Source organism: Myxocyprinus asiaticus, chromosome 37, assembly GCF_019703515.2.
Source record: "Myxocyprinus asiaticus isolate MX2 ecotype Aquarium Trade chromosome 37, UBuf_Myxa_2, whole genome shotgun sequence".
NCBI lineage: Eukaryota > Metazoa > Chordata > Actinopteri > Cypriniformes > Catostomidae > Myxocyprinus > Myxocyprinus asiaticus.
Window position 1 is genome coordinate 41,196,215 of NC_059380.1, and position 18,786 is coordinate 41,215,000.

Genomic DNA, 18,786 nt, shown 5'->3' on the forward strand with positions numbered 1-18,786 from the left:
GATTGTCCCTGTCCCATTTCATTCCAAAATCAAAAGAAACAAATAAGAAATTATATATTGCAAATTGGAAATGATGCCCCTTTTCTGGCCCATTGAGATCTTGTACATTGTGAATTATTTTCATGACTGTTAAGCACATTTAAGGCCCCAATTCTCATGACCGCAGTGTGAGAAAAATGATATATTATTTCAGTTGTAAAGTATTGTAGTACTGTATACAATCTGTTAGTAGTCCATTGGCACTGCCTTTCATTTTCACTCATTTTAATTCAAACAAATCACACAAACAACGTCTTTTTACTGTGATACATAAAAAATAAAATGACTGCATCACAGTAATGAGAATCATCATTGAGAACAATGGGAGTAGTAAAAGTAAAATGTCCGGACGTGTTACGGTAATTAGAATGGGGTGGTAAAATGTGATAAGTGTCCTAAATAACAATGTGACTGTCAAAAAAGAATCTTAATGGTCCTAAATGTAGGCTTCATTTTCATGTGCAGAATATAATAATATGACCAGGGCATTTTGTTGACAGGTTTTGTTTGAAACGGAGCTCTTGTCTTGGAGAATTACAGTTTGTGCTTTTTGTCCAGCATCACTCGAGATCTTTCCAGACATTTAGGAACTGTTTTCAAGGATGTTTTGTGGTTTTAATCCTGTCTTTCCCTGTTTTACCACTGGACCCAGTTTCGGGCATGTTTTTCTCAACACATGGCTCGTTTCATGGTTTATGAGTGTAAAGTTTGATTTCAGGATGGTTGCACGGCATCAAATGCACTCGAGTGTTGATGTCTGGAGCACAGTGTTCCTGTAGACTGTGTTTGATTTTCTGTCTCCTCGTGTGTTTCTCCTCACACACACAAACACACTGTGGTAATCTGTGCTGTACACTCCCTACCCCAACCGATCCCATCACTGTTGAGTCTCTGAAGAGAATTGGACTGATTTTTCTCCCCAAAAACCTCGTTCACACGTCCATCGGCCCTCTATGGAACAATCGGCTTTCCGGGCCTCAAACCTCGATCGGGATTACGCTCATAGAAAATCATGCTGGAACTTTGAAAGCTGCTCCTCAGTATTTGTGACCGTGGTGAGAAAGGTTGGGAAGTATTTAATAACTTAAGCACTGTTTGAACTGTCAATGCAAATTTTTACTTACACTAGCCGAACAGGCTTCTAGTTCACCCTTAAAAGTTTGACAAAATGTACTGATGTTTTTTTCTTCCAAGGTGATATTTCTCCTGTTCAAGCTCATCCCTGAAGTTCTTGATTGGTCGTGACATTCTCCTCAAAAGAAATCATTTTAAAATAATGCCGCGCGCAGTATAAACGCAGACTTTTAAGCCTGGGGTGCTTTAGTTCGTTCAGGAGAAAAAAGTTTGGCTTCTTTCATTGTATAAATTAGGCTTCACCGTGACGTTTGTAAAAGAAAATTTGCATTGCTAGTCTGAGATGGAAAACGTGCGTTCAAACTAGAGGTCAACCTATAGTGGATTTTGCCGATACCGATAACTTAGTTGGTGGAAAATGCAGATAACCGATTTATCGGCCAATATTTTTTCAAATTGATTTATAGAATGTTAAAAAATATATATAAATATATAGATTATTGTTCACCAAAATCCCAATAATAATCAGGAAAAGAAAATATTAAGATTTGGTGCATAAAGTGGGACTTTTAACTGTAAACAAGCCTGAAACACACTGGGGACTCTTATTTTGAAATGACAAAGACTTGGCTCCCTTACAGTCCTCTATATTTAAGTATTACCCAAATTAAGCTTTTTATAGTTTATATAATCACCAGATGATGGAGTTTAGTATATATTTCACCAGATAAGGTTTAATAAGGAATAAGGTTTATTATTATTCACAAGAAATGAAGTTGGAGACACAGTGGATGTGCTGATCTGCATAGATTTTTACCGATAACTGATAGTTCCAAAAAGCAACTATCGGCACAGATAAATCGGTAAAACTGATATATTGATCTACCCCCAGTTTGAACGTCAATTTATTCCTAAGGGAGGACTGTTTTCAGAGAAACACCATAGATGCCATTGTCATAGAAACATCGTCAATAAGTACTGTAAAACAGTCATTACGTAAACGCTCAGAAAGTTTCAGTGAGTGATTCCTAAAAATTATTTAAACCTTATCAAATGAACTGGTTCATAAGAGTAATTTGTTCTTGAATTGGACTTCACTGGTCGGGCTGTGTGTTCATTTTTTATGTCTGCAAACAGCGAAGACAGCGCAATATACTGTACAGTCACGTTGTCTGTTTACCATCTTGAATAAATTTGCGGCAATGAGACTGGTGTCGTAATGAAATGAGAGGAGTATAACGGTGTCTCCCTCCATATCCTCCTCTTCCTCCGTGTAGAAAAGGAAGAGCAGAGCTCGTTGTCTGAGGCCTGGGACGTGGATGAAGGTCTCATCTCGAAACTCAAGGAGCAGTACAGGAAGGAACGCAAGGGCAAGAAAGGGGTGAAGAGTAAGTCGCCTGGACTTCTTTCGCTCGCAGTCTCCATCTTTCTTTCTCCTTTACTTTTCTACTTCAAGTGGTGAACCGATATCGGGTTTCAATGGCTGATATAATGCTTATTTACGGTATTTTCTCTCAAAAATATTTTTAAAAAGAAAACGCATCACTTTTGTTGATCGGCTAACAAGTTGCATTTATCAAACAATACCGATTATCTCAAAACGGCAAATATTGGCCATTTAATTGGCCTGACCGATATATCGGTTTATCACTAATTTCTTTTGTACACTACCAGTCAAACATTTGGACACGCTTGACTGAATTGATGTTTCTCATTATCTTACAAACCTTTTGATCTAACAGCTTACTTTTTAATGCTTGAAAGAGTTTTGTAGACCAATATAATACAAATTATTAAAATATATATATATATATTGAAATGAATGAGTTGAAGCAAATTAATGAAAAGCAGTCAATATAACTCTAACATACTATATAATTCCCATACTTCCATTTGTGTAATTTCATAGTTTTGATGACTTTACTATTATTCTAAAATCTCAAAATAGAAAATTTGTAGCTGTATCCAAACTTTTGACCACTGGTGTATCGTTCTTTCTTTCCTTCTTTCGTTCTTTCAAGTCCTAAACTGAATTCATTCGTTAGTTTGACAAAAAATAAATAAAAACCACAAAACCAGCAGCTCTCTTCAGTACTCTTACTGACACACATTCATTTATTTTACTTGTGTTAATGGCTTCCTCTGTTGACGCCATTTCTTCAGTTTGTATTTGACACTTTCTTGTCATTTCCCTCTCTTCCTCTTTTCTCTCGGTTCTGTCATTCCTCTGTTCATCAGTGCTGCTCTGAATAAACACGTCCAGCACCTGCGATCTGTTTGTTTACACTCATCTCTTTTCCCATCATGCTATTCTTTAGGACACTGTTGTTTCATCTCTTTCACAAACTACTCTCTTATTCCATCATTTCTCTTTTTTTCTCGATATCTAGTGTTTATTTTGAATTTCAGTGCCATACCTGCTGATTTAGTTGGTTTCCTGTTGCTTTCTATGTGTTTTATGCTTTCTCTTTTCTGATTGGTTCTCGTAGAGGGGGTGTGGCTATTTTTTCCACCTTTGTTGTGTTGGACACGCCCATGTTTAACATACTCCACTCATTTCATGATTTCCTTGTGAGAAAATATGGATTGTAAAATAGAGAATGCTTGCTTACCTTCTCGATTATCACATTTTTACTATTATTTTTTTCCCCACTGCTTCATTTTCTTTCTGTCGTTCTGTCAAGGCAGTTTTTGATGTTTTGGGTTTTACAGATCTGGTATTGTGCCAAATATAACCCCCATCAAAATGCTGTCCTCTTTAGGCTCGAGGGGTAGCCGTCCTGTTTTAGCTGAACAAGTTAATACAGTCATAATTAAATAATACTTGAACGTGAATAATAAAGTTTAATATAGATAATTTGATTTAAGTAAGTATAATATATAGTCAGCAGGTCAATATTGCAGGGTTTATTAGGGACTATTTTAACCAGCTGGTACAACCATAGAACTTGTTAATACAAGTGGAACCAAATAAAACAATCTTTCTGCAAATTGAGTCATTTAGGGTCCTAATTGGGGAGCTAGATTTGTCACAACACCGGCCAAATATACAATATGAAAGAGATAAAATATGGTTATTGTTCTCTCTGTAGGGCCAAACAGGTGTAAACTGCAGGATATGTTGGCTAATCTTCGTGACGCTGAGGATTTGTCTTCCATTCAGCCACCGGTGGCGCCCCCTGTCCGCCCAAGTCTGCCCCGCCTCAACGAACATCCGATCGGACGCACAGACGAGGGTATTTCTCATCAAACTGATTGTTAATGTTTCATTGTGTGGATGTGGTTCTGTGTTTGAGTGTAAATTGTGTCACAGTTGAAGCGCTGACGTTTCCCCCGTCCTCTGGAAAGTCGTTTATTATGGGAACAGATGAGGCACTGGAGAGCGAACTGGGTCTCGGAGAGCTTGCCGGTCTCACTGTCGCCAACGAAGCAGAGAATCTGTCATATGACGTGAGTGCAGAGCTCTCAAACCAAACACTAAAACATATGTGGTAATCCATGATATAACAGTGACCATGGATGGAAGAATGGATGGATGGAGTTATTGGTTGATGGATGGAAAGTTTGAGTTATTGATGGATGAATGGATCAATCTGGGGTCAGCAACCTTTTTGACATGGAGTGCCATTTTTTTTATTTTCCTGGTCAATGGCTGTGCAGACAAAACATGCAAATGTATGCGATTTTCCGAAGCATGAGTCCATTTGTGAAAATGATCCTATTTTGCATTTTTCTAATTTAATCGTTTATTTTTCCAGTACAAATGATATTATCAGCATAACAGTTTGAGTGAACATTTTGTGCAAAACCTGATGATTATGATATAATGATCCTGCATGTGAATTTTCACAGAGCATCTTAAGTGCTTTAATGAAAGAAAACCTGTCCTTTTGTACAAAATGAGTTAACACAGTCACAGATTTGTTTATTTGATTACTGATCACGAAATTGTGTGGAATCTTAAATATTTCTTATATTATGTCATTGTAATCATGCAATCACTAGCACACAAGCAACAGTGAGAGAGGAGCAGGCTATTTTATTTATATGATGTTTTTCGCACCTGCATTTCAATCTACATCTGGATGTAATTGTTCCACATGATCACGCAGCGTTTTCATCAGCTGAATGGGAGTATGAGGAGACTCGCGCTGAGCGTGCAAGCCATTCGTGCATCACAAGCCGATCAACTATTTAGCCCTTTTCTGTGAATCGCACCTGCAAAATCCTAAAACTAAAGCAGTCTGACCGAAGCAAAGCGGGTGCATTTACTCATGCGATTAACCGAACATAAAGCACTGCCGGCTCGTGATGCGCGAATGGATGGATTGAGGTATTGGTGGATGGGTGGATTGAGTTATTGGATGGAGTTATTGGTGGAATGGATGGAGTTATTGGTGGGTGGGTGGATGGATGGATGGATGTATTGATGGATGGATGGAATTATTGGTGGATGAATGGATGAAGTTATTCGCGGATGAATTGTTATTGGTGGATGGATGGATTGAGTTATTCATGGATGGATGGAGTTATTGGTGGATCGTTAGAGTTATTGGTGGATAAATGGATGGAGTTATTCGTGGATCAGTTGAGTTATTGTTGGATGGATGGATGGAGTTATTGGTGGGTGGATGGATGGATTGAGTCATTGATGAATGGATGGATTTATTGATGGATGGATTTATGGATAGATTAATAGATGGATGGATGGATGGATGGAGTTATTGATGGATGGATGATGGATGAATAATGGATTTATTGATGGATGGATGAATTTATGGATGACTGATTTGTTGATAGATTCATGGACAGATTAATGGATGAATGGATGGAGTTACTGATGGATGGATAGATGGAGTTATTGGTGGTTGGATGGAGAGATTGAGTTATCAATGGAAAGATGGATGATGGATTTATTGATGGATGGATTTATGAATAGACAAATGGATGGATGGATGGATGGATGGATGGATGAAGTTATTTGTGGGTGAATGGAACAAGTTATTGATGAATGGATTTATGAATGATGGATGGATTTATGGATAGATTAATGGATGGATGGATGGAGCTATTGGTTGATGGATGGATAGATTGATTTATTGATGGATAAATGGATGGATGGATTTATGGATAGAATTATTGGTGGATGGATGGAGTTATTGGTGGATGGATGGATAGAGTTATTGATGGAGGGATGGATGGATGGAGTTACTGGTGGATGGATGGATGGATGGAGTTATTGGTGGATGGATGGAGAGATTGAGTTATGGATGGATGATGGATGGATTTATGAATGATGGATTTATTGATGGATGGATTTATGAATAGATTAATGGTTGGATGGCTGGATGGATGAAGTTATTGTTGGGTGGATGGATGTAGTTATTGATGGTTGGATTTATGGATAGATTAATGGATGTATGAAGTTGTTGGTGGATGGATGGGTGGGTGTATGGATTTATGGATGATGGATTTATTGATAGATAGATTTGTGGAAAGAATAATGGATCGATGGATGGATGGAGTTATTAGTGGATGGAAGGATGGATGAATGGAGTTATTGGTGGAAGGATGTATGGATTTATGAATAGATTAATGGATGGGTGGATGGATTTATGGATGACAGATTTATTGATAGATTCATGGATGGATGGAGTTACTGGTGGGTGGATGGATGGATAGATTGTAGGGATGCACCGATCTGATACCTGGATCGGTATCGGCTGCAATACTGATGTTTTTAAAAGGATCGGGTATCGGTCTGATGAGCCCGATCCAAATCCAATACTGTGTGTTAGTCATGTTTGTTACTGTCAAGCTTCAGAAATGACATAAAAGACCCATAAAAACACCATTAAAATAGTTCATATGACTCGTGCATTTTATTCAAAGCCACTTGAAGATGTGTGATAGCTCTGTGAATCACACAACGCTGTGTTTAATAAGTAAATATATAAAATGCACATGCAGCGCCAGCACGTTATTGAATGGCGCTGCTGTGTTTACACACACACTCGCGGTTATTTTTAGCCTTCACGCGGTGCGCAATATTTGAGCGCTGCTCAAGAACAACATCTCCGATGTAGATGCTCAATAGTTCGGTTCACTTATAATATGCATTTAGAACGGCACCAGAGGTGCATTTTACCAGAATTTGAATAAGAATTGAATTAAACTACTGTGAACTTGCCTACAAACAGACACATACAGGACTTCCTGAAGAGTTTAGAATGTCAAAATAAAAGCCAGAGGGTGTCACGGAGAGACTCACAGAGGCAGAGATATGAACTCAGTAGCAGGGTTCATTGAACAGATGATTGATACAGTGATGTAAACATTGTGAGTAAATCCAGTTGAGCAGAGGGGCAAACAGCAGGTGAGTAATATCCAGACAGCGTATAGACACGATGAACAGATAACTCACAACAGTCTTGTGATACTTGCAGGCAATAATGAAGACACAGGTGTGTTTGACATAGTAGAAAGGACTGTAGTCTCAGAGATACTATCCATGAGAACAGACAAAGAGTGTGTGTGAAAGTGGGGTATATATGCAGTCCTTGATTAGCCACTAATGATATGCAGGTGTGTGTAATCAGGGGAGAGTGAGCACTGTGACGGCAGTGAAGAAGAAAGAGAGAGAGAGACCGGTGGATCCGTGACAAAAGGTGCATGATTGAGATATATTACTATTATAATGTATTATTATTATTATTATCATTTGTTTACAAATTATAATAATATTTAAGTTGTATGGGTTCCAAAAAATAACTGTGTGAATGAAAAGTGAGCTGATATCTTACATTTAAATTGAACAAAAAAGAGATCTGAATCCTTTAAAGTCCAGATACAAGTTGAAAAAAAAAAAAAATGGTTTCTTTTCTACTGATGACAAACTGGAATTACTGTTAATTTTGCAGCTACATTATCCAGTATACTAGTTAACAATAAAGTGTTTCTTAATAAGCTATACATTTATATTGAAATAATGTGCAGTTAGAGGTTTGTGTTTCTTTACATATTAAAGAGTACTCCCAATTATTTCCACACAATAATGGAAAGATATTCTAAACTGACTATGCAAAAAAACAACACTGGTATCAGCTTGGGATCAGCAGATACTGAGATTTCCGATATCGGATCGGAAAAGAAAAAGTGATATCAGTGCATCCCTAATAGATTGAGTTATGGATGGATTTATGGATGATGGCTTTATTGATGGATGGATTTATGAATAGATTAATGGATGGATAAAGTTATTGGTGGATGGATGGATGGAGAGATTATTGGGTGGATGAATGGGTGGGTGGATGGATTTATGGATGATGGATTTATTTATGGATAGATTTGTGGAAAGATTAATGGACGGAGTTATTAGTGGATGGATGGATGGAATTGAGATGTACATGTATGCACTGAAGTAAAGCATTTTATACACAATATTTACTCGAGATGCAAAACAATTTGGCTATTTGTATCGGCCCAATTTTTTAAATCAGTGCATCCTTGTGTTTTAATTCAGACTGAAATTGGCAACTCTAGAGGCTTTTTACACATGAATCATGCCTAATTGGATGTTGTATTGAGCTAGTATGTAAAATCACTGATGTGTCCTAAATGTAAATGTGGCATTTACAATTTCAGATGCCTTTGAAATGTTAGAGTTTCCCAAAAGAGTTGTGTCACAAAGGGCCGGTACTAGGATACAATCTTTGGTGGGGCTTTTTTTTTTTCTTTCAGCAGTGTTGATCGTTTCGTCATCAGCCCTGTGCGAGGGGTGCCCCTTGATCGTTCCGCTGTTAGTTAGGGCAGGGGGGGGTAGGCAAATTTAACCCCGACTTACACCCAGCCAGGTTGTCACATGTGTTTGTGTTGTATCACATGTGAACTGTGAAGAGCAACCAACACTGAACAAACACTGATAGATCTGAAATTGTTTGATATTGACTCGTTCATGCTGCAATTACTATAGTCAATATACAAACACAATCTTTAATTAACACTCACACACACGCAATCAGTGGAATCAGGATTGTCATGGCTATCATGTGACAGTGGCTGTGTTCACCATGGAATATATAACTCGTATTATATACTGTGTGCTATTATTTATTTACATTATACAACAATAAACATTTCAAACAGCTACATGTTGTCAAATGACCTCATTATGTTGCATGTTTAATTCTGTGAGTGGCATCTAGTTATCATCTCAGAAATTAATAGTTATTTTAACATTTATAATTCAATAACATTTTCTCCAAGTAAAAGAGTTTAAACATTCAAAGAAAACCTGGAAATATTAGGGAAGGGAATTTAAACATTTTGATTTCCAGGCCTGCAAAAGTCATGGAGATTAATAAAAACCATAAAAGTAATGGAAAATAAATGGAAATTACAGTTAATCACATACAGCTGGAAAATTCATTGGTCAAAAAGAGTGGAAACTCTCAAGTAAACTTTTATATTTTTGATCATGTAGTGAGTCAGTTTGCATACTATGCACAGCATACATACTACATACAGTAGAAATAGTATGGTAGTATGCTATTGTGAAAATAGACTGTCTCCAGTGACTAACTATTTGTGGCGTCTTGATTTGCGTGTGCCTGCGTGTTATGTCTGAGCCCAAATATTTCTTGTTTTCTCAGATCACCAACAACAAAGATGCCCTGCGTAAGACCTGGAACCCCAAATTCACTCTCAGGAACCATTTTGATTCCATTCGCGGTCTGGCGTTTCACCCCGTGGAACCCGTCCTGATCACTGCATCTGAAGACCACACGCTGAAAATGTGGAATCTACAGAAAACTGCTCCAACCAAGAAGTGAGAACTCTGTCTCTCCGTTAACTGTGCTCTGCTGAATTGTTTGTAAGTATAAACTGTTGCTCACGTGTCCTTGTGTTTATTTGTTCAGGTGTGCAGCTCTGGACGTGGAACCCATTTACACATTCAGGGCTCACAGGTACGTGTCAGTTTGGGTCGTCATTAATCACGTGATGATTAGGGCTGGGCCAAATTAAAAATGTCCAATATATTTGTGATTATTTTGCGATATAAAATTAAGCAACATTGTTAACATCACAATGACTTCTAGAGTTAATTAATGCAAATTAACAGGCACTGTTAGCTGCTTTTGGAACTGTTGTTATCGGCAATAATCAACAACAACAGTCCGGCGATCGTTTTTTTTTTTTGTGCCCGGTGCTGCAGGGTTCCAATATGTGTTTGTGTGAGCTAATAAAATAGACATTTCATAATAAGAGCCCCTGGTGTATTTCGGGCTTGCTTAAAGTTAAAATTCCCGCATTATGCACCAAATCTTTGTTTTATTTTTTTCTGGTTATTATTAGTTATATTATTCGATTTTGGTTGCATATCAAACTGCATCTGAGATATCATTCATTTTGGACTCTTGCAGCCTCTATGTCTGTGCTCGTCACAGTAAGGAAAGTCTTAGGAAATTATTTCATTCAATACTTTTAAAAACTATTGGCCGATTAATCAGTTATCTGCCTTTTCAACCACTTTAGTTATTGGTATCGGCAAAATCCAATATCGGTCAATGATTTGAATTACTTTTTACTTGTTCATTTCGTTTCTTAAACACTGTGTCATTAGTACAGGTCGACCGATAGTGGGGTTTGCTGATACGATAACTAAGGTGGTGGAAAAGGCAGATAACCGAATAATCGGCAGATAGTTTTTAAAATTGATTTAGTCTTTCCTTACTATGACGTGCACGGACACAGAGGCTACAAGAGTCAGAAATGTATAAAATCCCAGATGCAGTTTATTGTTCAACCAAAATTCCAATAATAAGCAGAAAAGTTGGTGAAGATTTGGTGCATAAAGTGGGACAGTTAACTGTAGACGATCCAAAATGCCCAAGGGATTCTTATTTTGAAATGACAGACTTAGCTCCATTGCTATTACAATTACAAAGTATACATTGAAGTGAGGATAAAAATTTGGATTAATATTGTCAATTATGAAAGATTTTCAATACAGCAAATCCCCACGTGATTGCTTTTATTTCCCCTCTAGAGGCCGCTGTCCTAACTGTAAAATCCTCCAACATCAGCCACAGAGGAACACGGAGGGATGAAAAAATATACACAATAGTTCCAAAAATTAACTATCGGCACCGATTAATTGTTAAAACCCATATATATTGGTCTACCTCTAGTCATTAGACTAGTTTTGCCATCCTTCCTTGTCTTGTGACTCACAAGTGTGAGAGCGTCAGGAGTTAAGTGTTTTTAAAATAGTGTTAGTGTTGGTCAGCTCGATTCATTTCTGTAAATCAGTATAAATTAATCTGTACAAACTCATATTAAACAGTTTGTTAAACATGAGTCTTCACTCCCCATGTGTTCCCCATGTGGCATTTTTCATCTATGGAAAGGTCTTGATGCAAAACAATTTTGGGAAACAATTGCTGCATTACTGTGTATTGTTATATTGCTATATATATAAATGAAAATTAATTTAGAAAATTAAAAAAAATATCATATAAAATGGACTAAAATATCTATAAAAATCTATATAATTCTTCCTTGTTCATGTTGTGAAAAATCAAAAGCTTTGATTTACTTTTAACTAGTTTTTATTTTAAACATTTTGTGTCTTTGAAACTTTGTTACAATGGCTGTTTGGTTCAAATGATGGCTCCTCTAACTGGAGAGGAAAAAAAAAAACTTTAAATAATTTTAGAACAAATGCACAAATATTGAATATCTGCAAAAAGGCTGAAAAATATCTGTAAAAATATATATATTTTAGCCTTATCATCCAGCCCTATTTATGATCTATTAGCAGGAATAAAACAGCAGCTGCCCCATATTTGACAGTCACATGAGTTTTATATTTGAGGCGGTGAAGTGACAGTTGTAAATGTGGTGTGGAGATGTTCGAGTTCTGATGTTATTGTGCTGTTCTCATCTGTAGGGGTCCGGTTCTGTGTGTGGTGATGAGTTCTAGTGGAGATCAGTGTTTCAGTGGCGGTTTGGATGGAACCATTCAGAGCTGGAACACTCCAAACCCAAATATCGACCCCTACGACTCGTACGGTATGCCCCTGTTCAGATGTGCTACTTAATTATGAATTAATAATAAATCTATCACTATTCAATGAATTTAAGGTAACATAAGGACAAATGCATTCAGAAGCTATTTCAAATTTTAAAGAATTTGCTACAAAACATTTTGAGATTACTTGTGATTGATTGTTGTGTTATTTCTTTTGTCTCTGTGTAATAGACCCATCTGTGCTGCGGGGGGCGCTGTCCGGTCACACAGACGCTGTGTGGGGATTGGTCTACAGCTCGGCTCATCACAGACTCCTCTCCTGCTCAGCTGATGGAACGGTGAGACTGTGGAACGCTGCCGAAACAGCGCCTGCCACGGCCGTCTTCAACGAGAATAAAGGTACGAGTTTACGGGACGTTCACACAGGACGCATAATTGCTTTCGAAAACTGACCCCTGCAAAACAAGATCTTAAAGACAAGTCCACTGAATGTTATCTCGTTCATTTATCGGTTTGTGTGGTGCAGAAATGGGCGTCCCATCGTCTGTGGATCTAGTGTGCAGTGATCCCGCTCACATGGTGACTGCGTTCAGTAACGGCAGGATGGGAATCTTCAACATGGAGACCCGACAGCTGGTTCTGGAGCTCGAGTCCCAGGCAGCAGGCAAACCTGGTATGACAGAATGCTTCTATTATAGATCGCCACACTGTTGTGTACATTTCCAGTTAACATTTTCAGACGGAAGACTGAATTTGATGTGATTAAGCTCTTAAAATTTGGTGCATTATTATGTGTGCCCGTACAAATGCCATGCACTCTGACCTTTGACCTTTGGTGTTGTTTTGGTCCACAGATGTGCCGTGTCAGATCAATAAAGTTCTCAGTCACCCGACACTGCCAATAACCATAACGGCACAGGAGGACCGCCACATACGATTCTTCGACAATAACACAGGTAACAGGGTGAAGAAACAGACAGAGGTCTTTGAGGCGACAAAGGGTCACTTACAGAAGCCTTTAGTTCAAAGTTCACAGCTCTATTTGATACACTTTGGTGCAAAATGATTAGGATTGTTGTTTTATTCATATATGTTTCTTTGATATTTGTTCTTAGGCAAGCTGATACACTCTATGGTCGCTCATCTTGACGCTGTGACCAGTCTTGCGGTGGATCCAAACGGACTCTATCTGATGTCTGGTAGTAAGTATTCGAGCACATGCAGTGTTGATCTCGTCAATAAACTTACTGACTAAAGTGTTTGTTGATGAAGGGTTTTTTGATTACGATAACAAAGATGTGACGAAAATGATGCATCATGGCGATAATCAAACGTGCAAAGTTGCGTGCTAGTTTCTGTAAAACCGTGTTCTAAACTGTCTAAAACAAGGAGTGATCTCTAAAGTGTGAAGAACTGACAACAGGATAAGTAGCTAATACTGTACTTCAGTATACTCATTTCATCCCATAAGTCATAAGCACAAAGTCAGCGGGCATGGCCATGAAGTTTTGGTATTTTTATGCACTCATCACGCTTGATCAAGTGTTTAATTCTGAGGTTTTTCTCTGGTTATTGCGGCATCTGCATCCTATTGTAAAGTCCCTCCCCTCAAGCACCAGTGATATAAACAAAGACAGCACATTCATAAGAAGTTGGTTGTGTAAATGGACTGTATGCAGTTAATTATAAAAATATTCCAGTCAGGCTTCCTAAGCAACCAAATTGGCCCGGTTGCTAGGGAGGGTAGAGTCACGTGGGGAAACCTCCTCATGATCGCTATAATGTGGTTCTCGCTCTCGGTGGGGCGCATGGTGAGTTGTGCGTGGATGCCACGGAGAATAGGGTGAAGCCTCCACACGCGCTACGTCTCCACGGTAACGTGATAAGATGCGCGGATTGACGGTCTCAGATGCGGAGGCAACTGAGATTCGTCCTCCGCCACCCGGATTGAGGTGAGGCACTATGCCACCACGAGGACTTAGAGCGCATTGGGAATTGGGCGTTCCAAACTGGGGAGAAAATATTTTTCATAAAAATATGGACGTGCTGCTTTAATGCTTAGAAAATGTGATTCTCGTCAGGATTTGGATGTACGCTCCGTTAAATTATAGAGAATGTAAATATTATTAATAGGGATGTCCCGATACCATTTTTTTGAGAATGAGTGAGTACTGATACTTTCATTTTGGTATTTGTCAATCACAGATGTGAGATATTGCTTAAGGATTGATACTATTGATTTATAATTATTATTAATATTATTTGTAGTATTTCAGTGAATATTACGTAATTATACAATAGTGATCTATTTCTGTCGTACTTTTCCCCCGTAATTAAATTGAGCTTTTGTTTTGAAGTATTCTGTGTTGTTATGACGGTAGATTCTCACTCTTGAATAGCCGGTCTCTAACTATATATTTATCTCATTAATCTGCGGCTTTTTCTGTTAAATAATCTCACTAGGACATAACGTGATTTTAATTTGTGTGCTGAATGTTTACGTAATGACATTCGTATATCTGAGGGTATCGGAGCATTTTTACAAGTACATGAGTGTGGTATCGGACCCGATTCCAATACCAGTATCAGTTTCGGGACATCCCTAATTATTCATCATTTTCGTCTGCTGACACAAGTCATTGCTATTATTAATAGTGATTATATCAGCACACACTTCACTTCTACCGGTTGATTTTTCAACAATTAAATGAATATATTGAAACATATTTCATTAAAATATTTCATATTTCTAAAATCAAATTACACTTCAAACGAAATGAAAATATAATAAATAATGAAGTGGTCAAAAAATCACACCAAATCCAAACTACTCCTGCATTGACTTAAAAATCTGTGACAACAGGTGGAAAAATATCAATATAAATTAGATCATAAATACAATTGTAAATATAAACATCATAATAACAATTGAAAAATAAACCATGACTTAAGATAGTTTAACACAAATCACAGACGTTTTGTTTAAACGGTTATTGTCAGGCACAAAAATTACACTTAGAATTTGTGCTTTCATGAGAATTGGATAAGATGTAGAGCACGGTCTTTCATTCATTATATGCCCATGTTTTTTAAATATTTTACGTTTGACATCATTTTGCACGAGTAAAATTATGCCTAAAATGGAGTCAAATTAACACTGAATATAATGAATTTATTAGTAATATTTTAATTTATTATCATAAGTTATGAATGTATTTAATTTATGATAAATGTATTTATCACAGTTGCATTTGCATTCATTCGTTTTATTTTGTTTTGTGTAATTTTTGAAGACTGATCGAACATTCAGACCCTCATTTATCAGTAAATTATGGAAAAGATCTTGTGAACGGCTGGCTGAATTTTATGATAGGTTACATTTATTATATATTCAGTTTTCTTTCCTTAAAAGACGAGCTGAATGCATTGAAACAAGAATTCAAAATTTGACATTAATATCAATAATGATCAATCTCACTATTTTTTGTAATTAATCTATTTATGTAAAACAGACATAATTTACCATTCTCTGCAAGTCTCAGATGGATTTGCGAATGTTTCTGTGAGTTGACGGTAAGAAATGTGTTTATTTTTCTCTCTCAGGTCACGACTGCTCCGTGCGATTGTGGAACATGGAGAGCAAAACGTGCATTCAGGAGTTCACGGCTCACAGGAAGAAGTTCGATGAGTCCATCAATGACGTGGCGTTTCACCCCACCAAGTGCTACATCGGCAGCGCGGGAGCCGACGCCCTCGCCAAAGTTTTCGTATGACCTCATACCTCTGACCAAAACTGCTTCCGTGGACTCATAGTGGGGGGTGTGGCCTGAACATTGAACCCTGAACAGGAAGATATTGGTCACTGGTTTGAGGTTCTTACGACATAAACAATGGTGTCTTGATGGTACAGGAAGTACAATTATCTCATCGAAGCCCTCCTTCCTCCTCGTAAACCCCCGACTGTGTCTGACGCCTCATCCGGGCGGGCCTGGGTGCATGCGGGCAAGAAAACTGATGCCCCACCAGAGGGGAATTTCTGCCCTGTTGAGGACGGCCAAGGGGGTTTGAACGGCTGTTTCTGCCCCTTCTTGGGTTGATAAAGGGGGTCATTTGGGTTCCTCTATTGAACAAGACACCAAAACATCTCGGCAACACCTTTCTGCCGAACATGGGCCACTCCTTTTCGCCTCACCAGAAGTTGGGTGCTTCCCAGTCTTCTGTTGTTTTCATTGAGTTGTTTTTTGTTTGATTTTTCCGTCTTAAGTTTTCTCGTTTTATACGATGATGTGCCTTTTGCTTCAAACAGTCTTGCGAACAGCTTCAACGCTTTATTCAAAGAGGGAACTATAACTTAGTGTAGTATCTTTGATGTTTTAAAGTTACCAAATGCATCAAATTAGTGTGAATTTTTCCGACAAATCTGTTCGGAACCTTTAGTGATTTTAACATGGAATGTGAACGTTCAGTCGAGTTTCTCATACTGGGTTAATTTGATGTGACATTGGACTTCAATATCCTGTGTGTTTTTATTGTTGAGCTGTTCAGATGCACACAGTTATTGTGTTCAGTTATCTCTGAAATACACTGAAAAACTAAACATTATCTTAAACAGTATTTGTCTTGTTTTTTACAGTAAAAATATCTAAACACTCTTAAAACTAAATTCTGTTAGATATAAAGACTTTATTTTACATATTATTTTTTTTGGCAAACATTCTTGAACTATTAACCAGATTCAATTTGTACAAACTATAATATGCAAATGATTTAACATTGCGTCTCACCGAAATGCTTCATTTCCGAATAAAAATACATTTTTAGTACTGCACACAAGTTTGCACACTCCTGAATATTTAAAGTAATGGTAAAGCTCTTAATAAATCATGTCCAGGTCGTATTTCACACCAAGATTAAAAATGAAAGGTAGTACAGCAAATACTACTATGATGGATAACTACTGAAGAAACATTAAATAATATATAAATATAAATCACAGTACAGTCATTATAATTTGGATGTTAAAATGTGATTGTCATAATGCAGCAAACTTTAAAGGTACAAAAATAGACTTAATGTCTTTTAAAATCATTTATATTTACAATTGCAAAATAGTTTTGATTTGATTTGACACGTTTTTCACAGGGTTTGTGAGATTCAACCAACCAACAACACTCCAAAAACCATTAAACGCCACGACGCCAGTTTCACTTGAGTGCTGACTTGAAGCATTATAAACAGATTAGTGACATTAAGCTTGTTTTTAAATGTTTTAATCTTGAATCCACTCGTTTTTTGATCCAATACAATTGTTCGTTTACACTGTCATCACGCCACAGTAAGAATGCTTCACCTGTTTTTTGATGATTTATGTTTGGGTTTTTTACATTTGTGAAACCATCTCTGTTGTGTAACGCCAACATTTATCTCTGATAAAATCTTTAACCGTAGGGTTAGTGAAGTGATTACGCAGAAAAGTCTTAACCTAAATGTGTTTGGATTGAAGACATGCTGTACTTGAAGTACAATGATTCAGAATTCTGTATTTATCTGATGTTTAACGAAATCTGTTGTAATGTTTATTTATTTATTTGCCTGTAAAGCCAAATGGATCACTAGAATTTGGTTAAACCTTAGGAAAGGATGACTGGCACATTCGGTTACATTATTTGCTCTGATGTTCGGGACTTACAGATATGAAAACAGAAAGGAGTAACATTAATAAACAAAACGCATCTGCTCATTTATTAACGCTAACATCAATAGTGTTTGCTCATACATCCATTTCTCACTTTCCAGATCTGACCTTCTCTACCGTCATAGGTGGTGGTTTATGTATTAGATGAAGTTAATTTAAATATATATTTTATATGTAATTGTTGGAACAGATACTAGTCTTTTTTATTATATGAATGGTGACCGAGGTTGCAAATAGATCGTTTCCCAAGTTTCATGCAGGTCGAGGTTTTTTATGTTAAATTCCTCGTTTTATTTGAATTTGTGATTACTTGAACTATCTAGTCGTGCGAGTCAGGTGTGCGTGTTTTTAACTGCTAGATTAGAGATTTTCTGCTCTTATCGGGAATTGTTTTGCCTTTAACTGATGACATAAGCACTACAAAACAACTGGAGTGTTTGTGCGATCCCTTCAGGTCTGTAAATCTCGACAGACGGAAATTGTGGAAGTTTGCTACTTTACCAAATGTTGTTAAAGGAATAGTTCAACTAAAAATGAATCATGTCACATTGTTCCGAACCTGTATGACTTTCTTTAGTGAAACACAAGGCAGACTACTCTTATGATATTTTATTGTTGGGTTTTTGTGTACTTTTTGAAGCTTGGTAGTAAAAATCAGCATCATCTTTTATTGTATGATAGAAAGAAATGTATAGAGGTTTGAAACAACATGAGGTTGAGTAAATGACAGCAATTCTTCTTTTTGGCTGAACTGTGCCTTTAAATTTGAGGCAAGTTTGATTTTAAACTCATGGTTCGGGACGTTAGTAGGGCAACATGATCACACGTGAAGTCGGCATGATGTTTCCGATAGTTTCGGTACCCTAGGATCGGCAACTATATGCCGACACACGGACGTGCAGCATTCTTATCAGACAATGCTTCATGAGTGGTTTCAATGTATCTA

The 18,786-nt window shown here is 37.3% G+C and overlaps 1 protein-coding gene across 3 annotated transcripts in view; it reads left to right on the top strand.

Annotated features, from left to right (window-relative positions):
* Positions 1 to 18,786, top strand: part of strn (striatin, calmodulin binding protein) — a 79,495-nt gene that overhangs the window by 59,482 nt on the left and 1,227 nt on the right. For 2 of the 3 annotated variants that reach the window (XM_051676359.1, XM_051676360.1), the window contains 11 exons: positions 2,391 to 2,501; positions 4,206 to 4,349; positions 4,427 to 4,563; positions 9,765 to 9,940; positions 10,032 to 10,079; positions 12,065 to 12,186; positions 12,377 to 12,544; positions 12,672 to 12,818; positions 13,000 to 13,101; positions 13,261 to 13,347; positions 15,749 to 18,786. The exon at positions 15,749 to 18,786 is cut by the window's right edge and continues 1,227 nt beyond it. In XM_051676359.1, coding sequence (XP_051532319.1) covers positions 2,391 to 2,501; positions 4,206 to 4,349; positions 4,427 to 4,563; positions 9,765 to 9,940; positions 10,032 to 10,079; positions 12,065 to 12,186; positions 12,377 to 12,544; positions 12,672 to 12,818; positions 13,000 to 13,101; positions 13,261 to 13,347; positions 15,749 to 15,918 — 1,412 coding nt within the window. In that variant the 3' untranslated portion in view covers positions 15,919 to 18,786. The remainder of the gene's footprint in view (positions 1 to 2,390; positions 2,502 to 4,205; positions 4,350 to 4,426; positions 4,564 to 9,764; positions 9,941 to 10,031; positions 10,080 to 12,064; positions 12,187 to 12,376; positions 12,545 to 12,671; positions 12,819 to 12,999; positions 13,102 to 13,260; positions 13,348 to 15,748) is intronic. The other variant, XM_051676361.1, reaches the window with a different exon arrangement.